We start from the raw sequence: 27,881 nt of genomic DNA, 5'->3' as shown, positions 1-27,881 counted from the left end.
TCTTCCTTTTTAGGATCCACCCTGTTTTTTGTGATGTTGCGATTTTAAGCTGTTTTTAATTCTTTTAATGATGTATTTTAAACCAGTGGTTCCCAACCTTTATGAGCATGGGACCCCCTTTATAACCTGAAAATTTGTTGTGACCCCCTCCCCCCAGGGAGGCAGGCTGGCTGACAGGAAGGAAGGGGAAAGCAGCCTTTCTGTGCAGGCTTGCTTCTTTTTTCTTCACAAGAAGCCCTCTCCTCTCATTCTAAGCAAGGGTGTTGCCAGTAGCGGCAGTGCAAGGAGACGGGAATCAGTGATAGCAATCCCCTCTTCTTCCTGGCAGCTCCACCCTCAGCCTCCTTTGGCATCTGCCATGTATTTTATAGGCGGATGCCTGACCTTAGTGCGCCTGAAAGACGCTCTGGTGCTTCAGAAAAGGCCTCCCCTCTCGTTTGGAGCAAGGGGGAGGTGTTATCTGCAGCGCCAGTGGAAAGCAGACAGTGTAGAAGGAGTGAAGACTTTTTTAAAAAATTAATAAATCATTCATTTCTTTACTGTTCACGGCCCCCTCTGGATTACTTCGCGGCCCCCCTAGGGGTCCCGGCCCCCAGGTTAGGAACCACTGTTTTAAACTATTGTAAACCGCCCTGGGACCTTAGGGTGAAGGGTGGGTAATAAAGGGTGCTTTTTGAATTTGGTGCCTCTTTCGGTCACCATGCAAGGTAACAGAGAAAGGCTACAAACTCAAGCAGCAACTGCAAAGGAAGAATCGTGAGCACATTCAGAGCGTACGCCTGATTTTGCGTTTTGAATTTGGTGCTCAGCTTCAACTGTCCCATCTGATCCCTTATGCTCTACCTCAATCACTGAGATCCTCTGAGGGGGCATTTCTTGTGGTTCCCCACACCCCTGAGGTTTGGTCAGCCTTTCCTAGGGATCGAGAACTTTAAGTGTAGCAGGCCCTGCTTTGTGGAACTCCCTGCCACTAAAGGTTTGGCAGGAATCTTCCCTGCCTTTTTCCAAACTTCTCCTAAAAATGGTGTCATGCAGATATGCCTTCAAAACATGGATTTCTTCTACCAACCACTATTTATGGATGTTTTTATTGTTAATTTTGTATGGTGCCCACCCTTCGTATTTTTACAAAACTGCAGTTTACAAACATTTAAATAAACCCAATGAAATAAGATACATTTACCCACCTTTCTGTTCCATCAAGAGAGCCAGTGTGGCATAGTGGTTAAGGTGTTGGACTACACCCTGGGAGACCAGGGTTCGAATCCCCACACAGCCATGAAGCTCACTTGGTGACTTTGGGCCAGTCACTGCCTCTTAGCCTCAGAGGAAGGCAATGGTAAAAAACCCTCTGAATACCGCTTACCACAAAAACCTTATTCATAGGGTCGCCATAAGTTGGGATCGACTTGAAGGCAGTCCATTTCCATTTTCCTGTCCCATCACGAGGGCAAGCCCACCCCATGGCTGGCTGGAACTCTGAACAGGAGCATTCCACATTGCAACGTATTTTTGCAGGTCCCCCCCTTGTCCTTCTATATACTGGGGGTTTAAACAACTTTAAACAACTTCTTGCTCTGTCCCTAGTTTCCTGAAGATATCTGATTCGCTGCTACAGGAAACAGAATGCTGGACAGGAGGACCTTTGGTCTGGCCCAACAGGCCTCCCCTTTTGGGATTCATTTGCATAACTTAAATGCCTGCAGGATTTTTCTGGCATATGCATTCGAATAGGCTGCCCTTAATTAGAGTCACAGGCAGGCAGTCTTACTGCCCTCCATGTGTTCTTCAGTATGTGCTGCCTCAGTGGCACATTGCTCGGAAGTTTCACCCTTTCCCATCTGTTTTCTCTAGTTAACAGCCTAGGCTTGACATGGAAGCTATCCCTTCTCCTGTTCCTTTTGTTTGACAAGAGAGGTGGCCTTTTGATTTTTGCATTTTCTCGTGCCGCTCTTTAAATTTGATTCAGTTAATTCCCCTTAGGAAACTGCATGTAGCTTTTGTTCTTAGTTAAGGAATGCAAGCACGAACCAGAAATTTCTTTTAAAAAAGGCACCAGAAAGGGATTTTCAGTACAGAGGATTACTTTGCAGTGGACAGCTGCTGATCTACATGTTATAATTAGTACAGTTGGTGCCATAGAGTAATTGCTTGTCCCAGTATGTGATGCGTCCATGATGGTCCCTGCAGCCACTAAGAAGCTTTTGGGGAACAGGGCCAAGACTTGAAGTATTTATTATACAGCCATGAGAGTGGCTGTATACTATAGTCAGCATGGATTTTTCGCATTCCACAGTGTTAAATTGAAAATACCCCCCATGCCATTCTGATGCTTCCCATAAGCACATTTCAGAACAAAACCTTGCAAAACGTACAGTCCTGAACTCAGAAACGCTTGCTTAACTGCATGTTACCAAATTTTTTCAAGCTACACAGCAAGTGAATTGGACTGTGAAAGACCAACCCAAATTGTGTTTGCATTTTGACCAATTTGTAGGGCAATCCAATATCTCAGAGAGGAGGTCAGGTCTCCTGCTCCCCTGGTGCATTCACTACAGCTGCCCAATTTCCCTGCTTTTTAAAGTTTGATAGAAATATCTGTTGGCTATAGGTACGTTCTTAAACCACAAGGTTTTTTGCCTATTAGTGAATTAATGCTTTACAATCATTCATTCATTCCCTTTTTTATCCTACCCTCTTAACCTCATAACAATCAAGTTAGGCTGCTGGGAGAGTGACTGGTCCTGGGTCGTCTACTTAGCTTCATGGCTGAGCTGGGATTTGAACCCAGGACTCCCTACTCTGTGTCCAGCGTTCTACTGATTAACACCACGCTGGGTTACTGTCATGTTCAGGCTGGGAAACGAAGCCGGGTCTTCACAAGTGGCATAATGAAGTGGTTGAACCGACTGTTCTCCTTAAAGCTGCAGAGTTCTACTTTGGGGGCACATTTTTTTTAATTCCTCCTCCTCCCTCTAAAACTTCCCTAAAGTTGAAATCCAGTACACCAGGGAGAGAGGTTCTACATCCTCTTTATCAGTTGACAACTTGTGCTGTTGTTTTCTGTTTGTATAGGTCCATTCTGCTGCAGGTATAGTCTGGTCCTAAACTCTACATAATCAGATGATTTCATGGCTGCAGGGAATCAGTGTGTGCTGCTGACAGTGCCAGGCCCCCAGAGTTTCCCTTTTCCTGGTTCAGATTCAAATTAATTCTCCCAAATTACAGCATTGTTTTTTTCCAGCATGAAGGGGCCAACTTTGCTATTAACTATTTTAACTATTGCGAAGTTACTAGTGCATCTCAAGCTTCTCCCCAAACTCTTCATTCTCTTTCTGTCTGCTACTCACACCTCTATCCTAGAATGTTTATTTCCCATGTTCTGAAAGTAGCTTATGTCTGGTTCCCAGGGGGTCCAATAGTGGATGGCAAGGTGGGGCAGCGGCACTTCCTGACCTCCTGACAGCTGAGTCACTGCTGCTTATCAGAGAGGCAGCGGGGAGGTTAGCATAGTGTAGACACACTGGGCAGGAGCACTGGATTGGCTCCACCAGTGTGCTTGCCCCATGCTGACCTCCCAGCTGCCTCGCTCCTCTCCTTCCCAGTAAGCAGCAGCGTCTCAGCTGTCAGGAGGTCAGGAGAGGAGTGGCACCCACCAGGCCGTAGCTACTGGGGGAGTCTTTTGCCCAGAGCCAAATCTGCTGAGCTTCAGCTGTAGAACTGCCATCCATTATTTTCCCAGGCTGTTCTTGACAGGTGTTGAGGGTCACGATTGACCCTGCAGTGCCATCCCCAGACAGTGCTGCAGAAGTTGTGGTTTTGATGCTTTGGATTTTTTTTTCCTGGCTTCTGATTCTTCCTAACTTGCTTCCTGGTGTCTACTCTGTGCATGCTTTAAAAAAAAAGTGTGCTTTCATCCCTTGCAACTGGGGATCGATGTCTGTTTCTGTTCTGTTCTGCTCGTGAGCTTCCCAAATGCATCTGACCAGCTGTCAAAAAAACCCCCCAAAACTGGTCACTGCCATACCTCACATTTAAAGCTCTACAAGACCACTTTAAGCAGTCGCGGCTTCCCCCAAAGAATCCTGGGAACTGTAGTTCGGTAAGGATGCTGAGAGTTGTTAGGAGACCCCTCCCAGCACTCTTAATAAACTACAGTTCCCAGGATTCTTAGGGGGAAGCCATGACTTGGTATAAGAGTGCTTTACATGTGTCATGTATAATTCACACACACACACACATACATACATCTTGGTTTAATTCTCCTTCCACCCCAGGGGGGACGGAGTAGAAACAGCCACAAGAGAGGTGAGGAAGATTGCCAGCAATTATAGGTAGATAGAGTAGCAGGGAATCAATTGCCCTCCCCACAAATAATTTATTTGCAAGGCTGATGTGGTTCATAAAATGGCAGAAACCTGTTGTTGTTGACTAGCCCCTTAGGACTGTCCACCAGGGGACCCTCTAAGGAACGTCTTACAGCTCATGAATCGGCCAGAAATAACCTGCGGTAGAGGTTGGTGGGGAAGGGGGAGGAGGAAAGAAAACATAGCCTTTTCAGAAGAAGAGGAGGAGTTTCCTGACTTTGGACCTGAGACATCAGCTCGCCTCAGACCATTTAGACTGAGGAGAAAGAAGCAGCCCTCCAGCTACTTAAGGCCACTGATGTGCTCTTCAAAGAAGGACAGTAGGAAGGGGACCTTCATGGCATGCAGCAGGGCCCTGGGTTTAACCTCTGGCATCTCCAGTTAGAATGCGTAGGTGGAGCAAAGATGGGAAGCCTCTGCCCTGTGAGCCTAATTAAGCCCACCAGACGTCCCATTTGGCCAAGCCACCCCAACCTGCACTACACCTAACATCACACAGGAAGTCAGGTAAAAAAACTAGCTCAGCTGAAAGGGAGGTTGCAGGCACTGCCCAACCAGCGGATTGACGGAGCCTGCAAACACCTATGCAAAGGGCTGTGCAAGGTAGTGCTTTGAAAAGGGGCTTCAAAAGATCTGCCAGTCAGCTGACTTGTTGGGTCTTGCAAAGGGCTTAGGAAGACATGAAGATCAGCTGATTGTCAGATCTTGAGGAGCTCTTTGCAAGGCACATGTGGGGCAAAAAGAATCAGCTGATGTCATTGAGGCATCAGGTGATTGGCAGGTGGGCGGCCCCACCTTCCTGTTAAACTTGGTCCATAAAGGGTGGAGGAATTAGGGGTCTGCCTCACCGGCTGGGGCAAAGGTCCTGAGAAAGACTTTTCTTCCTAAAGTTTTGTAGAGCTGCTCCTAGTCAGTTAGTAGACTGTGGTGGCCTTGATGGACCAAAGGTGGCTTCATATGCTTGTTTATTTATTTACTTATAAAAATATTTGCATAGCATTTTTTATCGTAGAAAATATCAAAACAATTTACATGAACCGTTCGTATAGACAATTTTAAAAAAACCACATAAAGATTTTAAAATCAGAAATCGTCAACTGTTACAGAAAGATTTTTATTATTATTGCCTGCCTAAGCTTGGTGGCATAGAAGAGTTTTCAGCGGGTGTTCAAACAGGTTAAAACAGAAGGCACCTGCTGAATCTCTGTTGGGAAGGCATTCCACAGGACTGGGCTGATAAAACAAAAGGCTTGGTTTCTTGTCGCTGTCAGGTGAGCCTCACCAACTCGGGGCAAACAGGGATGCTTGTACAGATGGTCTCAGTGACCGAGCTGGAATAAGAGGGGCAAGGCAGTCCCTAAGGTATGAGGATCATTTCAGGCAGGGGCCATAGCTCAGTGGTCAAACCACTTTGCATGCAGAAGCTCCTGGGGTTCTGTCTCTTTTTAAAAAGAATCTGGGGAGTCAGAACAGACAGTACTAAGCTAGATGGACCAGTGGCCTTGCTTAGCTTCCTATGTCAGAATCCCCACTGGAGAAGGAAAATTCAAAGTCTGCCACAAATGCATAGCACCAAAGCAGGGCACTGCATCACCAGCAGATTGGGACTTCGGCAGCCACTAGTCTGGGGCTGGGTAACAGGCAGCCACTGCTGTTGTTGCTAGACTGCCAGCTCCTGGCACCCCTGTCTGACTGGGGCTGGTGGGAGTTGGGACTCCCAACAACATCTGGAGGACATCATTGGTCTACTCATCCCTGCACTCTTGCTTTGAGATTAATGCAGGGATGGGAACCTTTGCCCCTCCAGATGTTGCGGAGCTGCAACTCCTGTCAGCCCCCAGCAAGCGTGGCCAAAAGGCTTGGGATGATGGGAGTTGTAGTTCAGCTACATCTGGAGCCTTTCCCAGAGCATCTCCTGGTGCATCTAGGAGTTGTCCCAGGTCCTGAAGTCCCCGAGTTTCACCAGATGTAGTGAGCAGGCCCTCTTTGCTCTGGGCTCTTGCTCCTCACTGCCCCCTGCTGGTTGCCCTCTGCTCTGTATTGGTTTCTGTCAGAACATACCACTAGCGTAGTGGCAAATTCAGAAGTGCAAGGTCCTTTCATGCATTTCACCTTACCATGCATGCATACACACACACACACTTTCTCTCCCCCCCCCAAACATATTTTTCTCTCTTTTCCTCCTCCTCCCCTCTTCCTGGCTTTGGGCTGGAACAAAGCCACTCATCTTCCCCCTCTCCCCCCCTTTTTTTTGCTGCTAGGTTGAGAATGAGTCCCTTGTTAACACCATGTCTCACAACAACAGATGTCCAGCATGAAAGGGGGAGTGTGTTAGCTACTGAGAAGAGTCTTCTCACTGGCTGCCTTACCTCTTTTCACTGTGGTTGTTTCCAGTCATCAGGAAAGGACAAGGAAGCATGTTAGAAGACTCTTCTCAGTGGTGAAAACACTCCCCTTTCATGCCGATTGGCTTGTAGGACATTTGGAGACACGGGAACCCTGCTGGGATCTGGCTCCCCAAAAAGCCAAGGGGTCTAAGAGACCCCTGTAACCCCAGATGGCTACACCTCAGCTCTCAGCCCAACTGGAAGAGGACAGCAGGCCTGCAGCTGCACACTCACACAATCCAGCCAGGCTGTACAACGAGCAACGCTCAGCAGCCCTCCGTACATTAACTTCCCATGTTCTTTTGTTCAAGCGTTCAAGGACATGAAGCGTCCCACAGAAAATGCAGGCATCCAGCTGCGTGGGGCGTTTTTCAGTTGTTTAGTTGCTACATTCACTTCCTTACACTTTAATGACACTTTCCAACTGGGGTTCTTCAAAAGGGCGAAGAAATTGAACAGGAAAAAATTCTGTGCCAGGATGGCACCAAGCAGGGCTGGTGAGAGGTGGGTCTGGGGGAGAGGGCTGTGGCCTGGGAGGGGGGAGTCCCAGAAGCTAGATAGTGAGGTCTGGAGGGCCGCTTTTGGCCCCCAGGCCTGAGGCTCCCCACCCATGACATACGTGGTCATGACCTGAAAGACTGTATTGTCTAGTTCCAAACTGATCCATGGACCACAAGCATGATTCAGGTGGTTCACAGCATGTCTGTGAGAAATGCTTACAGTCTGAATTCTGTAGACCCGGTTGTCGCATTTTTTTCTCTCTCTCTCTCCCACTCCTGCAGATGTTCCCGCCTGGCTGAAAAGTCTCCGCCTCCACAAGTACGCAGCCCTTTTCTCCCAGATGACGTACGATGAGATGATGTCTCTGACGGAGTGTCAGCTTGAGGCACAAGTACGTGAGGGCACCCAGCCGGGAATTCCCACGGGTTTGCTTTGGCTGCAGAAACACAAGAGGTGGCGTGCAACCCAGTCGATCCCCTGGCGCAAGGACTGCTGGCTGTGCCAAGGAACTTCCCTTCCCTCTCCAATCCCTGCTGTACCCCCCACAGACACAAATCTGTTCTGGGGTAGAGTTGCAGAGTGCACGGGGGAGAGGTAGAGGGATGGGAAGGTCTGTTGCACAAGCAAAACTCCTTGCACTAGCGGAGCTGTCAAGTTGGATGCCACCCAAGGCCCATAGAAAAATAAAACAGCCACCAGAAGCTTGGGGCACCCAAACTGACCAAAAGTGAGGCGGTGGGGAGGAACAATGGAACGCCAGGCATGGGTTACCCCCTTCTCTCTCTTTTTTTTAATAAATCAGTTTCCCTCCTATTGTTCTCTGTTCCAGGGATGTGTCGGGGAAACAGGAAGGCTTTGGATCCTGCAGACCCACAGTCTCTCCTGGCATGCTTATAACCCCCCCCCAAAAAAAACCCACCTCTTTTTCTGCCCCTGTGACACCAGAGCTCTAACCCTAGAGAGACAGTGGCTGGGGACCTTTCCACAACCTCAGTGAACGAGGGAGATCTGCAGAACCCAGGATCCCCTGAGGGCACCTTTTCAAGGACCATAGCCTTCGTTGATTAACAATATGGGTTTTAATTGATCGTTTAGTTAATTCTGCACATATTACCTTGTGAATAAACAATTATTTTGAGGTGTCCGGGAGGGAAAGCCATGCTCTCTTTGTTTCAACATAATACCTGCATGTCACAGCAGCACCATCTTAGAAAGAGACCTTCCCTCCCTCCTGTGCGAGAGAAGGACTCTTCTAAGATCCAACACTTGTCAATGGCTGTTTTTGTAAGTACTTATATTCAAAACAAGTTTTTTTGCGGGGTGGTGGTGGAATAACAATAATAATCTGCCAGATTATGAGACACTTTTTCAATCAAAGGAAATATTTCTGATTGGTTAATCTAACCGATTAATTGACTAAATGTTTCAAACCTTAATAGGCCTGCAGCCTTCCCTTCCTCTCAAAGGATCCTAAGGCAGCAAAATGACCAAGTAGCAGAACAATTAAAAGTAAAACTCAAGCATATATAAAAGATGTACTGCGGCCTTCCCCTCATCCCACTCTCTTGCAGTGGTGGGTCTCCTTGTGCATCTTGGCTAACACCGAGATCTCTGTTACTTTTCCAGAATGTTACCAAAGGTGCAAGGCACAAAATTGTCATTAGTATCCAAAAACTAAAAGAGAGGCAGAACCTTCTCAAGTCCCTGGAAAGGGTGAGTTGACTCAACTTTTCTTTCAAAACCGATGTAGATTTTGGCCGTTACGTCAGTTAAGTGTATTAGTAATTAAGTAAATTTCTTTTTTGCCCTCTGCATATATCTCCTTTCTATGCTTTATGCAAATAATTTGCAATGAGCCTTCTTAAAACATGTTTTGCTTCCTTCTCCTGCACCCGTGTTGCAATTGGCTAAGCTGCTCTGATGTCATAGTATGTTCTAACTTCATAGGAAAGAAATGGAGAGAGGTGAGTCAAAGTGGAAAATAAAGAGTTGAGAGCTATGGAGGCAGGGAAGGAGAGAAAACAGCATCAAGGGGTCTAGGAGTCCTATAACAGGTTTGCCAACCTGGTGACCTTCAGATATTTTGGACTGCAACCCCCAACAGCCTGATGGACTGATGGGAGTTGTAATCCAAAACGTCTGGGGGCACCAGGCTATCAAAGGCTGCTGTGCAGAGCAGAGGCTGTAAACAAGGGCTGAAAGAGAGAAAAGTCCACAGCAGTAAAGGAAAAAGAGGCAAGCAGAAAAAAAGCTCGGAGAGGTGATTACAATGGGCCATGGATTGACTTTCGGTCTCTAGCAAGGCTTACTGAGCATTCCATACTCTTTTAAGTATTACATTACATCTACTATATATTTTGGAAAGCCGTTTGTTCACTATGCTTTGAACACCTCCGATGATTGCGTAACCTAATTGTTCATGACGGTTCCTGAGATTAAGGAGCAGGTTTTCATCTAGGTTTAGATACAGTTGGTCATCATTTTTAATCAAGATGGCTGAATGAACATTTCAAACGGAACGGATTTTAATCACCAGTTTCAAAACTGCACTGATTTTTTTGGCTTCTTAGAATTCCTGAGCAATGCTGGGTACAAGGCTGCTATTAAATAATATTGAGGAAATGTTAAATGTATAGTTAGCTAACCAGTCACCTCTGTTTGGGCCTCTTCAGTACCTCTACAGGTTGTCCCTGTGTCTGTCTGGTTAGCTCATACCTCTGCTCCACTCATTTATAATACAAGGCTGTATTTAGGAAACCTGCTGAAGATAATGAAACTGTAATAGATCCCTCTTAGAGTTAATATTAGCTCTTAAAGGCCAATAAGGGGGGGAAAGCCTGCATACTTTATATGTGATTTCTGAGCCATTTCATGGTCTCTCTCCCCTGTTGCATTTGAAATATTGAAGTATTGATTTGTCTGTCATGAATATGCAAACGCAACCACAGCCTTGCTGCATGCTCTGTGAAACAGAAGGTGATGAATCAAGGTGTATGTAGCTGTTGACATTTGCCCTGTGGGGCTGCAATCCTCAAACGCGTTCACTAGTGAGTAAGTTCTATTAAACACCATTAAGACAACATCCAGATAAGCATGCACTGGGTAGATCCTGAACTGTAAGGATACTTCTAGACTCCCGCTATTTCAGGTGGAATTCAATCACATAACAGCAAATTCAGGTTGTGCGATCATAGCTGATTTGAAGGTCTTGCGCAACAAACCCACATCCCCAAAAGACTGAACTTCTGCAGTAAGGAAATAGATGGGAAATGCACTGGAAAGTATGAGATGTTATGTATTAATTAATGTATTAGATTTATATTCTACGCTCCCAGTAGGAGCCCAAGGCAGCAAACCAAAACACTCAAAAACATCATAAAAACAGGCTTGAAAATATATCAAAACAAAACATCTTTAAAAACATATTTTTAAAAAAAGCTTTGAAAAGACCTTAAAAAGCAATTACTAACTTACTTAATTAATTAATTAAAAAGCTCTACTTAAAAGGCTTGTTGAAAGAGGAAGGTCTTCTGTAGGTGCCAAAAAGATAACAGAAATGGCGCCTGTCTAATATTTAAGGGGAGGGAATTCCAAAGGGTAGGTGCCACTACACTAAAGGTCCACTTCCTATGTTGTGTGGAGGGGACCTCCTGATGAGATGGTGTCTGCAGGAGGCCCTCACCTGTAGAGCGCAGTGATCGACAGGGTATATAAGGAATGAGACATTCTTATACTGAATCAGGCATCCTTGTCCCAAGCTGTATACTGCTTTGTACACCGAAACCAGAACCTTGAACTTAGCCCAGTAACTAATAGGCAGCCAGTGCAATTCTTTCAGCAGCAGGGTGACATGTTGGCAATACCCTGCCCCAGTGAGCAGTCGCACCACCGCATTTTGCACCAGCTGCAGCTTCCGGACCAACCTCAAGGGCAGCCCCACATAGAGTGCATTACAGTAATCCAGCCTGGAGGTTACCAGTGCATGGACAACAGTGGTCAGGCTATCCCAGTCCAGAAACGGCCGCAGCTGTCTAACCAGCCGAAGCTGGTAAAAGGCACTCTAGGCACGAAGGCCACCTGAGCCTCTAGTGACAAAGATGGATCCAGGAGCACCCCCAGACTTCAACCTGCTCCTTCAGAAAAAGCAGGCAACTGACCGATTATCTGAACTCAGGAACCACCAACCCACAGCGCCTCTGTCTTGCTAGGATTCAGACTCAGTTTATTAGCCCTCATCCAGCCCACCACCAAATCCAGGCACCAATCCAGGGCTTGCATGGACTCTCCCAATTCAGATGTTACAGAGAAACAGAGAAAGAAGAAGAAGAATTTATTACCCACTCTTCACCCATAGGTCCCGGGGGGGGGGGGTTACAACAATTTTAACACATATAATTAAAAACCGTTAAAAACAACCTAAACAACGAGATCATGTTTGCTTTGATGGAATGCCATCTCCCCACAAACAAATCAGAATGAATGTTCAGTAAATAGCCAATGTCGTTTGACCTCCCTTGCAAATAAATCAGGATGAAAGCTCAAGAAACAGGTTGTCTGGAAGCGACATGACTAGGATCTGCCCAAATAGTAAGAATGTTATAAAGTGCAGGGGGGACATCCTAAACCCCTAACACGTGGTTTTTATATATCTGTGCATGGACAAAGCCAGTTTTAGAAAGTCTTTCAGGGTACATACCAAGGTTGTTGGGAAACAAACCTGGCATGAAATTAAATCAGATAATGTATGGATTTGCAAAAAAAAGAGCAGTTTTCTCTTTCACCCAGAAACCAGATAAAATCGACAACTACAAAACGCTGCAGCCTTTGAAGCCTCTATAGCTACTGGCTGAAGGAGTTGTGGGTTGTGTTGAGATGAGCCTTCCTTCACGATTGGTTCAGCCACTGGGTGACACGGAATGTTCTCAAGCATTCCAACTGCTTGGAGGTGGTTAGCGAAGAAGACTTGACAACAGATTGGCCTTTGTGTAAAGGCAGTAGTAGCCAGTATTGTCAGACTCGTGCTCAGCTGTGTGTGAATGTAATGTTGCATACCAGTCGTAAATGAATTGCATATTTCTCCATGGGTTCTGCTTGTGAGGAGGGTGAATGGTGGAGTGTGGGGCATTGTCCACACAAAAAGTCTGCAGATTGTGTGAGTTTCCACGTTGTCCCCCTTGCCTATTGGATTTATATAGGACCATAGGAAGCTACCTTATATTCAGTGGCAGCTGGTAGCTGAAAGCACCTTGGGCAGCCCCTTGAAAGTTTGGACTAAAATCCGGAGCGGATTGCACTGCCCCACTGACACGGAGCCAACAGCTGCCCTAGCTTATATTGAATCAGACCATTGATCCATCTAGCTCTGTGCTGTCTATATCGGTTTTTCTCAAGTTTTTTTAACTCATGCCCCCTAAAAATGCTGAACCGCTGCAACCCTGTGATGCAAATCCTACTATAAGCTGCATGAGATCGTCTTGCTTTCCAAACATGACATTTCATACTCTTATATTTTAATATTGTTAATTTTTAAATTATATTGTACATAATTTTGGAAACACTCATGCCCCCCCCCCCGAGATCGCCATGCACACCTGAGTGAGTCATGCTGACAGGGAATTTTGTAGTTCGTTGGACTGGGCGTCCTTGAGAGAACTGAAGACACAGGCCTGCAGCAAAAAGGTTGGCCTTTATTGGATGACAAATGTACGCTTGGTCAGTCTCCCTCTGAGTGAGTAGAGAACTGCAACATGGCACTGCTTGCCTGGAGTTTTTATACACTTCAGGGCAAAGAAATTAGCGTTAACGAATCAGGGAGTTTACACATCAGTGTTACACTGGCATTACAGTATTGTATAGGCATTGCAATAGACATTGCATAGTCTACATTATGTTCTAGTCAATTTGGCAATGTTTAAAACTTCACATCCCAGTACATTTTCGCCATGAGCTGAGTACTCCAGCTAATGAGCTAAGCATTTTAGTTAACACAGTCCTTCCTATGTTTTGGAGAGTACAGAGATGTTCAGTGACTGTTCACTGTTATCTTATCTTGTAGAATTCTAGCTGTTCCATTCAAACCAACACAGTCAGGGAAGATAGCTCCAAGAAGCAAAGGGTTCTGGCTGGCTACTAAACTAATTAAAATAATATAAACCTTTATAGCTTTATAAAAGAATATATTTTTATTTATTGTTTAAATAAAAGAATTCTCCATCAGTCTCCCCCGATTGAGAAACACTGGTTGTCACTGACGAGCATCAGCAATGCAGGGTTTCAGGCATGTTTCTCCCTCACCCAGTCCTACCTGGAGGTGCCGGGGGTTGAACCCGGGACCTTCTGTACGCAAGGCAATTGCTGTACTTCTACAGTCTTTCCCCATTTTCTTCTTTTTTCTTGTTAAGTCAGAGCATGCTTACAGCTTTAGGGATATCTTGATTGGGAAAGTGGAATGATAGTCACACGCTTTTATATTTCTGTCATGGCCTGATTCACACATCACGCTAAGCCAAACCATGGCTTAGTGTGAACACACAAGTATGCAAGCTCCAGGAAAGGAGATTATGTCTGCTTTGCTCCTCCCTGATCCATCTACTGCTGTGCTGCGCTCACCTAAACTATGGTTTGGGCTAGTATGTCATCCGAAGCAGAACTCGTGGTTTAGCTCTCTCCCGACTAATGAGGAGCTGTAGCCAAAGTTTGTCCTATGGCTTATGGCTCATGGTTTGTCTGAGAGAGCCAAACCATGGGTCCCATGCTCAGCTCAGTGTACCACAGAAACAGAAGGCCCAAGGGAGGCGCACAACAGCCATAATCTCATCTCTGGGAGCCCGCACATTCCCGCTAAGCCATGGTTTGATTTAGCGTGACATGCAAACCAAGCCTGTGTCTTGCCAGGAAACATTCCTAGTCCTCTGGGCTGAGAGATGACGATGGTAAAAAGAAACGTTGAGGTGGTTTCTTTGAATACCAAGTTTCCTTGTATCATAATATCGCTGACTTTTTTTCCCCTTCCTTCCTTCCTTCCTTCTCTACTCTTGATGGTTGCCAGAAGGCGTTTGTAAACACAGAGCATAGGAGTGTTGTAAATCCTGATGGGCAGCCAGATTGGCTGGCTAATTTATAATGAAACACTGTGGCTTTGGGGCTCTCTCCCTACATGTTCATCTCCTGAATCCATAAAAGGCAGCAAGAGAAATGAATGGAATTATGTAGTGGCAGAAGTGCTCAGTTCTGATGACAAGAAACAGACAACAATGCTGCACTAATTGGGACTGCCTGAAGAAGAGGTTGGCAGCTGCGGAGCGGGTTTGAAGTTAGGAGCTGACTTTCCTTCTCCCTCCAGATCCAATTTCCTTTTGTGTTGTGTCTTGTTAGATTCTAAGCCCAAGGATAGGAACTGTCTTGTTTGTTATTGAACTTTAAGCTGCTCTGGGAGTCTTTTTTTGGGGGGGGGGGGCTGAAGAGTGGGGTATACTTTCTTCAAAATAATAAATAAGTTAATATGAATTAACAGATAATACATGTGCTATGCATACCCTTTGGAGAGATCTCTCCTTAAGGGGATTGTTAACCTTTCCAATAAACAAATAAATGGGCCAACTGGCAGCCTTTGTCTGGGTAGATTTAGCCAAGGGGCTTCAAGTCTCCCACCAATTTAGATGCCTCCCTGGGCTCCTTCTAGGAGGAAGGGCAGGATACAAATTTGATAAATAAATAATAAATAAATAAAAGTCACAGGCAACAGCTGTCACCTCCCTTCCCTGCTCACAAGCTCCCAGATGTTGGCCACAGTAGAAAAGAGGATGTTGGGCTAGATGGGCAGTTGGCCTGAGTCTACGGAGCAGTTCTTACATTCTTAAACTAGCTTCAGTGGTATGCCTTCCTCTGGTGCAGCTACAGTTCTACAAAGATGAGGAGACGTCATTGCTTGAAGCCCCCATCCCAGTTCCCTAACAAAACAGATGATATTCAGCAGTCATTTCTGTGTCACCCGTCAGCGTACAAAGTATTTAACCATTTTTTCCACTTACCCTGGCATTCGTTTACTGTAGGTCAGGCTGAATTATCCCAGGACACTCAGAAACCTTCATGGATGAGCAGGGTTTTAAACCTAGATCTCTCACAAAGCAAAGCAAACATTCTACCCCGCTGGCCCTTTAAATGCTGAATATTCTTCAAATGCCATTTTTTCCCTTTGCTTTGCCTTATCTAGTACAGTACAGTGTTGTCTGACAGTGGGTCCCCAGACATTGTTGGACTATGGCTCCCATCATCCCTGACCCAGAGACTGGAGATGATGGAAGGTGTAGTCCAATGTCATCTTTGTTGTTGTTGTTATGTGCCTTCAAGTCGATTATGACTTATGGCAACCGTATGAATCAGTTGACAATGAGGACATTGAACTTGTCAAGGATTATCAATACCTCGGCACAGTCATTAACCAAAATGGAGACAATAGTCAAAAAATCAGAAGAAGGCTAGGACTGGGGAGGGCATCTATGAGAGAACTAGAAAAGATCCCCAAATGCAAAGATGTATCACTGAACACCAAAGACAGGATCATTCAGACCATGGTGTTTCCGATCTCTATGTATGGCTGTGAAAGTTGGACAGTGAAAAAAGCGGATAAGAGAAAAATCAACTCATTTGAAATGTGGTGTTGGAGGAGAGCTTTGTGCATACCATGCACTAGGTGTTAGAACAAATTAAACCAGAACTATCGCTAGAAGCTAAAGTGATAAAACTGAGGTTATCATACTTTGGACACATCATGAGAAGACATGATTCATTAGAAAAGACAATAATGCTGGGAAAAACAGAAGGGAGTAGAAAAAGAGGAAGGCCAAACAAGATGGATCGATTCCATCAAGGAAGCCACAGACCTGAACTTACAAGATCTGAACAGGATGGTTCACGACAGATACTCTTGGAGGTCGCTGATTCAAAGGGCCGCCATAAGTCATAGTCCACTTGAAGGCACATTACAACAACAATGAATCAGTGACCTCCAAGAGCATCCGTCATGAACCGCCCTGTTCAGATCTTGTAAGTTCAGGTCTGTGGCTTCCTTTACGGAATCAATCCATCTCTTGAAGAACGCATATATAAAAAGAGCCTGGCTGCTGGAGCAGACTAAAGGCTCATCCATCCAGCATCCTGTTCTCACAGTGGCCAACCAGATGCCTTTTCTGGGAAGGCTGCACTCTCCCCTCTTGCTTTCCTCCCAGCAACTGGTATTCAGACGAATACTGGCTCCAACAATTTATTTATTTTATTAGTCGCCCATCTGGCTGCCTGTCCAGCCACTCTGGGCGACATACAAAATAAAAACATACAAATACATTAAAACATTAAAAATCTCAACAATAATAATAAAACCTAACCTACTCCAAAAGCCTGCCTGAAGAGCAATGCGGGGAGAACATAGCCATCGTGGCTAGTACCCATGGATAGCCTAAACTTCCATGAATTTATTTTATTTGTTGTTGTTTTTCAACAATTTATATGCCTTTTAACACCATAGTTTCTAAGTGATGTTCAGTAAGTTTTTTTAAAAAGATACAGAAGATAAAATCAGTTTAAAAGTTTACTTAAAATACCTGCTAACATTTTGAAAAGTCTTCACCAAGTGCCTGTCTAATCTCGGCTGGGAGACACTTCCACGGAAGTGGGCCCACAATACTGAATGTGCAGCTCCTGGTGAATGCAAGTGGTGCATTTAAGACATGGGGGACCACTAGCAACATTTTTCTAATCATCTTCTGAAGCCATCCAGGTTGGGGCTATCAGTAATTTACTGCCTCTTCTTTTTTTTGAGATGTGTGGTTGGCCCCAAACTATATTTCAGGACAGGGCGAATGCTGCTCCAAGGATGTGGGGTAGATAACCAGATATTGACAGTCAGGGGGCTGTTTTCTTGCTTGACCACAGGACATCCTAGAAGGGGGCAATCTGCGTGTGCCGCTGCAGGAGCTTCACCAAATGATCCTCACCCCAATCAAAGCTTACTCTTCTCGGAACTTGACGGTGGATGATCACGGACGGGATTCCGAGCCCCATCGCACGTCTTCTCTGATTGGCTCAGACAGCCAAGGGTCCGACTGCAAGGACTCCGCCTCCGGGGGAATGCCACATCACCGCTTGCCGGGCTGCGAGGGAGAATCCGGAGGGGGCCCTTTGCCAGAAGGCGACATCCCAGGACAGTTTACTAAGGTGATGGGCAAAGGTAAGGAAGGATCCATTACTGTGGATGGGCTTGCTCCTAGGTGAGAGATTAGAGCAGCCGTACGAGGTGGTGGATGTGAATTCACCTGGCTTCCAAGTAAGAGGTGGGATGTTGGGGAGCCTGCGACTCATGAGGGCATGAATGCAGCTCACAAATGAATACCCAGTGTGCTTTGGTGATTTTGCAATGTTGCTTTGATAGATTTGTCGCATTTATTGTGTGTTGCGGTGCTGTTCTTTTGTATTAATATTCCGTTTGCCACTTTAGGGGCCTTTGGGCCCCAAAGCAGTGTACAAATAAACCATAATGTTCCTTTCTTGCTGCTCTTCAGCATTGTCTGATGTTGTGAAATGCCTCACTCTCTGCGGTTGTCATTAGTGCTACTTGTCAGACAGCCTCACCTGGGCAAAGAGTGGTAAGTTGGCTGCATTTGTTCAGAGAACTGCGTGATGAGAATCAAATAGAATTAGTCTTCAGACCCAAGAACCACTCCAACCTGAAATGTGGGCTCTTTTTAAACTGTCTTGTGTATGATTTTTACATTTACGTTTACCTGTATCTACGCGTCTTTTTAGACCTGCATTTCCTCCTCAGTTATATCTGTCAATGGCGGCTGGTGGCTCCATGGCAGTGGAATCCATAGAATTCAAATTGTGATGCAATACAGGCAATAAAAGAAACAATTAAAATACAATTAAAAATCAGTATGAATACTGAATGCAATGGATGTGCCGTCTCCTGTCTTCAACCACAAAGAAACACGCCACAGACTACCAGAATAAAGCTCACAGACCTCTGGTGGTCCACAGACCACATTTCGGAACCGCTGGGCTAGATGGACCCGTCTTCTGACTCAGATGAAGAAGCTTCATAAGGTCTTCACAAGCCGTAGATCAGCCTTTCCCAACCTGGTGCCGTCCACATGTTTTGGAGCCCCATTATTTATGTATTTATTTATTTTCTTCTGTTCCTAAACCACCCTCCATCCCAAGGTGGTTTACAAGCAGATCAATAAAATACAGATAAAAGAACCATTTAAAACATTAGGACAAAATCTAGCAGCAAAACAGATGAAAATGCAGCAGCAGACGTAATAGTCTCTAGATTCCAAAACCTTGGAGAGTATAATCAGCACCACCAAAAGCCTGGTTGAACAAATGTGTTTAGACTTGGTTCTGGAAGCCTATCAACGTAGCGGCTAACCGCACCTTTAGGGGCAGAGGATTCTATAGTTGGGGTGCCACTTTGGAGAAGGCCCTGTTCCATATCACCATACAGTGAGCAATCCCTGGTGACGGGAACATGAGAAGGGCCCCCTCTGCCAATCTCAGGGCCTGAGGCAGCTGGTAAAAGGGAAGGGCTATATAACAACCATCCCTTCACCATTGGCTGCACTGGCTGGGGCTGATGAGAACTGTATTTCAAAACATCTGGAGGGCACCAAATTGGAGGAGGCTGCCCCGGAGACAAGAAGCAGAACCTTTTGGGGGAGGAAGGTTCACAGCTCAGTGGCAGGAAATGGAAATGGACTGCCTTCGATTCTGACTTATGGCGACCCTATGAATAGGGTGTTCATGGCAAGCGGTATTCAGAGCGGGTTTCCCATTGCCTCCCGCTGAGGCTAGTCCTCCCCAGCTGGCTCAGCTTGCCACAGCTGCACAAGCCAGCCCCTGCCTTGTCCACAACTGCCAGCTGGGGGGCAACTGGGCTCCTTGGGATTCTGCAGCTGGCCCATGGCTGCACAGGTGGCAGGGCACGTAACCCCTGAGCCACTCATTGTGGGGTGATCTTTAGCTGGCCCTTAACACCCAGGAGACACGAGCGGGGATTTGAACTCACCGACTCTGGACTCCCAGCCAGGCTGTCCTCCCCACTGTGCTATACCAGCTGTTGCTCAGTGGCAGAGCAAAGGCTCTGGGCTCAGTCCCAGAGAAAGAATGTTAGGAAACCTCCAGACTGTATTTTTGCAGAAGGGATTCAAGCACATGCCGAGAAATTTAGATTTACACAATTAAGCAGATTAAAGTGCTATTTCGCCCTAGTACTATAAATCCACATTTTTTTAAAAAATGGAACTTTTTGCAGTTTTGAAAGTGACAGGGAAATGCATTGAAAAGTGTAGGATGAACAGATGATTAATGGGAAGACGTATACACACCTTGCAGGCAAATCATAGAATAGTAGAGTTGGAGGGGGCCTATAAGGCCATCAAGTCCAGCCCCTTGCTCAATGCAGGAAATACTCAAATCAGGCTTAATGCTCATTGTCGTATAACCTCCCCAGAAACAAATCAGAACTACTAATGTTCAGTGAAATCTCTTCTAACCTCCACATAAGCTGTGTGCAAGCAGATCAGGAAGAATGCTCAACAAATTATCTAGAGCAGCTTTTGGGAAACACGAAAGATCCTTCTCTACCTAAGACCCTAGGAAGCGGCCACCTGCCAAAGATCACGCTGGGCTATAAGGCCCAGTGCTCTGCATCACCATGTGCCCATCTCTGCCCCCTTGTGGCAAGCCACAGACTTTACTCCCTGAGACTGCATCTGACCTGTCCACTCAAAGGCCCTTCGAGTAGCTTTTCCATATTGGAGCAGAAGGCTGTCGACCCAGCTGCTTCCTTTTTATAAATAGACTTAAATGAAGTAATTCCAGATTGACACCATAGTAACAGGGAGCAAAATAAGGAGCTAAAGAGAGAAAGGCATTAATGGAATCTAGTGCGTGTGTGCGTGCGTGCACATTCTTTGTGGATTGCTGTTCTGTTGGTGGCAGCTCTGCTGAGGTCCCTGCAAAAGGGACAGTTTGAATCCTTTCTTAACATGAAAAAGTTTGAAACAGGTGCAGTTTTCCACCCAAGTGAATAAAAGTTCCTGTCTGACTCTCTTCCTGCCCCCACTTTTAAAATTACTGTTGTTATTTGCAGTGTGTACCCAGCTCCTTGTCTCCAGACCAGATGAGGAGAACATAAGCTCCTATCTACAGCTCATTGACAAATGCCTAATTCATGAGGTGAGTCATAGAATCATTGAATCATAGAGTTGGAAGGGGTCGATGAGGCCATCGGGTCCAACCCCCTGCTCAATACAGGAATCCAAATTAAAGCATCCCCGACAGGTGGCTGTCCAGCTGCCTCTTGAAGGCCTCCAGGGTTGGAGAGTCAGCCCCAGTCATTTCTGGGGGGGGGTCTTTGCATAATTAGTGTTCTTTCCTCATGGCTTAAAGAACACCCTCTGGATTTTCCTGGTGTGCCAAGATAAGAGTTTCTTGCACAAGTGTGGCATGGGGGGATTCAGGGGAGAAATAGCACCTAGGCCAGCCTTTGCCAATCTGGTGCCTTCCAAATGCAGCCGATAGGAGTTGTAGTCCAGAAACAGCTGGAGGGCACCAGGGTGGTGAAGGCTATACTAGGCTATCTAGGATGAATTATGTGAACAAGTGTATAAATTATTTTTTTTAAGTTATTCAAAACGGTTTTTAAAAATTATTTCAAACAGCTTCAAAAATATACTATAAGCTGAGACCGGTAGGGGAAACACCACAGCTAATGAGCTGTATCGGTTTGCAATAATATTTATTTATTTATATTTATGAGATTTGTATCGCTTCATCCCAAAGAAGCCCAAGTTAACAACAGCAAACATGCATTCTAAAAACATTCTGAAAACAGTTACATTCTTCCATACAGTGATATCCGGGTCGCCAGGAACAGTCTTCTTCCGCTATCAAACACCTAGGTAAACAGGAATGTTTTCACATTCCTCCTAAAAGTCATTAATGTTGGAGACAGATACACCTCACTCGGAGCCACCACTGAAAAGGCCCTGTCATGGGTCAGTGCCAACCAAGTAGCCCCCAGTGGTGGCAACCCCAGCATTTTGGCACATCCAAGCCCTTGTTTGGTTGCAAATGCTCTGCACTCAAGCCACCTGCTCCCAGCTAGGTTTGTTCATATTTTTGGGAGGGGTGTGGAGGAGTTATGAGACAGTGCTAGCAGGTGCCTCATAGAACATTGTTGTCCTTAGTCACCCACCACATACGCACACAAAGACCTCGGCCCCCAACCTCACACCTCTCTCCCATGCAACTTTTCTTCTCCCCCCACAACCAATTGGCTGCTTTGAGACTTTTGGTGTCAGACAAAGCCCTTCTGCGTCTCTCCACTTGCTTTGAGAAGATCCCCAAAACCTTGTTCAGGACTTAGTGATTTTTGTTTGTTTGTTGAACACTGTCCTCATTTATAGGTGGCTTTTCCACCTCAAATGCCCTCAAAGTGGCATATAATTAAAAAAATGCAAGTTAAACAAAATAATCGCAAATGTTAAAACAGTGCCGCCTTAGAAACCGGAGCAGCACAAAAGGAAGGTGTGGAAGGGCCATAGTTCAGTGGCAGAGCATCTGCTTTGCATGCAGAAGGTCTTGGGTTGAATCCCTGCCATCTCCAGGTAGGGTTACAAATGTCCCCTTCCAGAAACCCTGGAGAGCCAATGCCAGTCAGTGTCGACAACAGGGATGTAGTCCTCCAGGGTCTCGAGAGATCTTGGAACCCTTACTTTTTGCAGGAGCAGGGTGCCAGCCAGATCTCTATGTCTCCATCTTCCTACGAGCCAATCAGGGTGAAAGGGGAGTGTATTAGCCACTGAGAACTAACATATCTCCTTGTCCTTTCCTGCTGATTGGAGCCAATTGGAGGGAAAGGAGGTGAGTCAGCCACTGAGAAGACTCTTCTCAGCAGCTAACACTCCCCCCCCTTCAAGCTCCTTGGGATGTCTGTTGTTGTGGGAGAAGGCATGAACAAGGATCTAATTCTCAACCCAGCAGCAAAAAAAGGGTGTGTGTGGCTGTGACTACCATGAAGGGACCCTGCACTTCTGAATTTGCCACTACACCACTGGTAGACAGTATAGAGCTGGATAGATCAGTGGTCTGACTCAGTGCAAAGCAGCTTCCTTTGTCCTTATGCGGAACAGAGCCAGTTGGGGGAGTGGCCTGAGGAGAAGGCCTGAAGGGCCAGATAGAGAGGACTGGACGACCACATTCGGCCTGAGGTTCCCCTCCTGTCTTGTATGGGTTGCATGGGGTTCCTGATGGCAGGTAGGATGCCAGCCACCTTCACAGGAACATGGCCGGAGCACCTCATCAGACCTTTGCATGTTAAGTGCGCACCCCCTTTCCCTGTCAGTCTCACGCATGACCTTTTGAATGCCTGAAGAGGGCTGTTGAGGGCTGCTGAGGGCTGCCAATCCCACCATCCTGAAACAAGGAAGATGGAGGACAATTCAACGTGGGAATGCTGTTTTAGGGGGCAGCCTCATTTTGGGTGCACGGTGCAGTTCTCTCCAGAGACCGCCTTGCGTCCCCATGGGCCGATGGTGGGTGGGTGGTCCTTACTGCTTGCTCCTAAGCCCAGCCCTTGCTCCAGCTTGTTCAGGATTGTCTACAGCACTGACTGGCAGCAGCTGTCCAGGTTTTCAGACAGAGGACATGCGCAACCCTTCATGGAGATTCCAGGGATTGAACTTGGGGCCTTCAGCATGCAGGTATCAGAGCTTAGTAGACAGCACACTGCTCTGGGTCGAAAAAATGAGATCTGTTCAGTGCAAAGCATCACAGGTATTTTTTTCCCTCAAGAAAACAAAGAACAGGCCCCCTTCTGCAGCCAGTAGAGGCTTTATTGTTTCAGCCAAAGGCCATGTTAAGCATCCTGTTAGTTAAAACAATTGATGCTCAAGCATCCCCAGCCCCCAGGGTCGAGGCTGCTAGAATAGCAGCTTGCTTGAGAGGCTACATTTATAGCCAAGGTGGGATTTGAGTTGGCAGTTTCTCAGCTCATAGATCACACCCATAACCACCCCAGTCCCCTGTCCTGTATGGCAAGCTATTTATGAAATAGAGGGCATGGCAGGATCAGACCTTTGGACCATCTTTCCCCATCTCTTCAAAGTCTCAGCCCTAGAGGAAAGGGAGAAATCTCCTGAGGTGCACATAAGGTTGCCTGCAACGGCTCTGTGGGGTCTCAGCCAATATTCGTAACCAACATGACTGTCATGTAAAGTTTCTGAATTTTTGATCCTATGGGAACCTAAAGAATTTTGTCACTTGCCATGAAATACGGTCTGCTGTGCGGGAGAAGCTAAGCAGGACGGGAGTCTGGTTGGTTGCACGTAGAAGGAGCAGTCCTTGGTGTCAAGAGATCAGAGGAGGCTATTTACACATGTGCACACACACTCATGCCTCACCCCAAAAGAGGGTGTCCCCAGGGCTGCAATATCCATGCAGTTCAATCCCTTGGTTTGTGGGGTCTTCTTTAATGACCCACACGTAGGAAAGTGTCTGAAGTTCAATTTGTCTTCCCCAAAGGGTAATCAGTTGGGTCAACCCTCCTAGGAAAATAGATTTCAGACTTTACATTCAGAACTTGCTGCTTGGTTACAGTGGGGGCTTTCCCCCTTTTATTCATTTATTATTATTATTATGTTGCCTCCTCCTCTCTCCCCCTCCCCTTCTTTTGCGCAGGCATTTACAGAGACCCAGAAGAAAAGGTTGTTGTCATGGAAACAGCAGGTGCAAAAACTCTTCAGGGCTTTCCCTCGGAAATCCATCCTCGACCTCTCGGGGTATCGACAGCAAAGAACGTAGGTTTGGGCCTTTGCCTCTCAAATTTGGGGCCTGGGAGGGGGGCTGTGGCTAGGCTGGCACCATGATGCCAGACCGTGCGTGGCTCAGTGGGGTGGAAGACAGGAGGCCCAGGCCTTGAGCGGGTCGAGAAGACAAGAGTGAGACTGAAGTGTCTGGAGCAGAAGGAGAATCACTGGCCAGGAAAGTTTTCAGTCTGAAGCACCAAAGGACTTGCCCAAAGGGGAAACAGCTCAGATCCAGAAGCTCCTATTTTAGAGATGAGGGCAAAGTTTGCCAAATAAAATAACCATACACTGGCAATAAAAAACTAAGACACAGCACTGGCAAATTAAGGTGGCTAAAAACAACTGACACTCAGAGCAGGTTGAACAATCCAGGTGAAACCTCTTGAAAGGACTCAGGCAAACAAATGTGTCTTTAACTTGGCACCTAAACAATAACAGGATCTGCATTAGTCACACCTCTGAAGCAGAAGATGTTCTGCAGGTGCCACTGCAGAGAAGGCTCTCTCCTGCATCATCTTCACATGGTGGATTTCCCTACACAATGGAGTTCGGGAAAAGCCCCCTTTGACAAGGGCAAACTGGTATAGAGAGAGATGCTCCTCCGGAAGGCTTCCTACAACCCGAATCAAACATCTCGTGTGAAGCGTTCCCTCCCCTTAAATATTAGACAGGCACCATCTCAGTTGTCTTTTTAGCACCTACTGAAGACCTTCCTCTTTCAACAAGCCTTTTAAGTAGAGACCTTCTCCCAGTCTGTGTCTGTGCTGCAATTGCTTTCTAAGATGTTTTTAAAGTTGTTGTTTAAAGATGTTTTTAAAGTTGCTACTTAAAGATGTTTTTAAAGATATTTTGTTTTAATATGTTTTGAAGTCTTTTGTTTTTAAGATGTTTTAACATGCTTTTAGTGTTTTTGTTTGACGCCCTGAGCTCCTTTTGGGATATAAATCTAATAAATAAATAAAATAAAGTGTTGATTGCAGAGGAAGGCTTAATTTCCAGGTTTTTAAAGAAATATTTGCATTATTTAGGAGCACAGGAGCCTGCCTTATACTGAGTTAGACCATTGAGCCATCTAGCCTGGTAATGTGTACACACTGACTTGGCAATGTCTACACCAATTTCAGGAAATGAACATTTCCAGCCCTACCTAGAGATGTCAGGAATTGAACCTGGGGCCTTCTGCATGCAGATCAGATGCTCTGCCACTGAGCTACGGCCATAATTTATGTTAATGCAAATGCTTGCAAATCCAGAAACTAATTATTAGAATTCGTATGCAATAAATTAATCATTTATTTTAAAAGTGTTGACATAAAGTAGTAAAACATAAATATTGCTGTAATTAATACTTTGAATTAAGGACCATTGGTATTATCTTTGATTTTGAACAGCGGTACTAACCAGCTAAATCTCTGGCTCCAAATAAAAATGCAATATATTTCCAAACGAGGGGTAGCTTTTGAGTTTGTAGTGGGCTCCTTGATGGAATGGAGGTCAGTGGATTTGTTTTGTTTTTCCAGGCGAGGCTTTGGCCAGTCGAACTCCTTACCGACAGCTGGATCTGTAGGTGCAGGGATGGGCCGCCGGAACCCACGCCAGTTCCAGATCCCTTCCCGAAATCTCCCCACCACGCGGCTCGGCCTCTTGGGCTCCAGTGGCCTTCTGGGAGCCGCCCAGCGCAGTGCAGCTGCGAATCCCACCATCTTGAAACAAGGAAGACAGGTGCGTATCCGCCCGTTTGCAGGCACCTCCTTGAAGCGAAAAAGAAGGAGGGCCAGTTGCCAAGTGAGGCAAGACAAATGGGGCCAAGCCAGAGGGGGGCAACCTGCAAGGAATGATTATCACGCTGGTATGGAATGGAAGGGCTGCCTCAGCGTATAATGAGGTGGAGCTAAAATGGAAATGGACTGCCTTCAAGTCGATCCCGACTTATGGTGACCGTATGAATAGGGTTTTCATGGTAAGCAGTAGTCAGAGGGGGTTTACCATTGCCTCCCTCTGAGGCTGAGAGGCAGTGACTGGCCCAGTTGCCCAGTGAGCTTCATGGCTGAGAGGGGATTTGAACCCTGGTCTCCCAGGTCATAGTCCAACACACTAACCACTACACCACACTGGCTCTCGAGGTGGAGTTAATTAAGTAGGAAAAGAAAAGGGAGATGGGAGCTGCCATCAGGCAAGAATCCCTAAGGAAAACAGGATGAGGCAGTGTGGTGTAGTGGTTAGAGTGTCAGACTAGGACCTGGAAGACCAGGGTTCAGATCCCCTCTCAGCCATGAAGCTCACTGGACGACCTTAGGCCAGACACTCTTGTTTTAGCCTAACCTACCTCACAGGTTGGTTTTGTGCGGATAAAATGTGAATGATGGCCACTACTTCAGATGAGGCTAAAAAGAACCTCCATGTCCAAAATCAATAACTCATGAGTGCTGGGGGCAAATAGCAGGGGATAGCCCTCAATTTCAAGTTCTTTATGTGGGCGTCCCAGAAGCATCTGGCTGGCTGGTATTGAAAACTAGATGGACTTTTTTAATATGCAACAATATTTATTTATCGCTTGATTATAATAAAACCTCAAGTGGTTTACCACAAATATTAAAATTATCAATTAAATACAGGTAAACAAAGAATTAAAAACATTTAAAAGATAAATTAATATTAACAGCAAGCTAAAACAAAATTTAGCTCCACCAAAATGGAGAAAATAGTCAAGAAATCAGAAGAAGGCTAGGACTGGGGAGGGCAGCTATGAGAGAACTAGACAAGGTCCTCAAATGCAAAGACGTATCACTGAACACTAAAGTCAGGATCATTCAGACCATGGTATTCCCGATCTCTATGTATGGGTGTGAAAGTTGGACAGGGAAAAAAGCGGGTAAGAGAAAAATCAACTCATTTGAAATGTGGTGTTGGAGAAGAGCTTTGCAGATACCATGGACTGCGAAAAAGACAAAGAATTGGGTGTTAGAACAAATTAAACCAGAACTATCGCTAGAAGCTAAAATGATGAAACTGAGGTTATCATACTTTGGACACATCATGAGAAGACATGATTCACTAGAAAAGACAATAATGCTGGGGGGAAAAGAAGGGAGTAGAAAAAGAAGGCCAAACAAGAGATGGATTGAGTCCATCAAGGAAGCCACAGACCTGAACTTACAACATCTGAACAGGGTGGCTCATGACAGATGCTGTTGGAGGTCACTGATTCATAGGGTCGCCATAAGTCATAATCGACTTGAAGGCACGTAACAACAAAATGAGATTAACACATCAGCATCTGTGTGTCTGGATAGACTTGCCTAAACAGAAATGTTTTAAGCAGGCAGTGAAAAGGGTAGAGCAGAGGCGCCTGCCTCCTGTCAATAGGCAGGGAGTTCCAAAGTATAGAGGCTGGATCTGGGTCTGAACCAGCAATTCGTATAAATCATTTTGGTGGGCCTGTGGGAGAAAGAGGCTATTGAAAAGATGTCATTTTGACTGAAATTTGGGATTGGAATGGGGAAGGTGTCCTCCCCCACTCTCATGCACACCCACACAAGCAAACACACGCACACACAAATGCAGTTGTGACATCCATGTCCCAGAGAGAGAATCCAAGCCCATGAACAGTTCTCAAAGCCCAATGTATACATTCCTTAAGTCATCCTATTTCCAGTTTCCTTTGTCAGGCTAAATTGAGTCCGTCTTATTTTTTTTTATTTCAAAAATAAAAAGGAGAAAAGGATTGAGGCAGCCAGAATGGTCTGCAGGCATTTCCT

The 27,881-nt window shown here is 45.9% G+C and overlaps 2 protein-coding genes across 6 annotated transcripts in view; one reads left to right on the top strand and one right to left on the bottom strand.

The window, feature by feature from the left end:
• GMFB (glia maturation factor beta) overlaps positions 1-27,881 on the bottom strand; it is a 510,168-nt gene that overhangs the window by 222,216 nt on the left and 260,071 nt on the right. The window lies entirely within an intron of this gene.
• The window catches only part of SAMD4A (sterile alpha motif domain containing 4A), a 188,955-nt gene that overhangs the window by 151,262 nt on the left and 9,812 nt on the right, over positions 1-27,881 (top strand). For all 5 annotated transcript variants that reach the window (XM_061612518.1, XM_061612516.1, XM_061612519.1 and 2 more), the window contains 6 exons: positions 7,537-7,646; positions 8,882-8,968; positions 17,186-17,480; positions 20,406-20,491; positions 23,996-24,114; positions 25,644-25,845. In XM_061612518.1, coding sequence (XP_061468502.1) covers positions 7,537-7,646; positions 8,882-8,968; positions 17,186-17,480; positions 20,406-20,491; positions 23,996-24,114; positions 25,644-25,845 — 899 coding nt within the window. The remainder of the gene's footprint in view (positions 1-7,536; positions 7,647-8,881; positions 8,969-17,185; positions 17,481-20,405; positions 20,492-23,995; positions 24,115-25,643; positions 25,846-27,881) is intronic.

This window comes from Rhineura floridana, chromosome 2 (genome assembly GCF_030035675.1).
Source record: "Rhineura floridana isolate rRhiFlo1 chromosome 2, rRhiFlo1.hap2, whole genome shotgun sequence".
NCBI classification, from domain to species: domain Eukaryota; kingdom Metazoa; phylum Chordata; class Lepidosauria; order Squamata; family Rhineuridae; genus Rhineura; species Rhineura floridana.
This window is presented reverse-complemented; position numbering and strand designations above follow the sequence as displayed.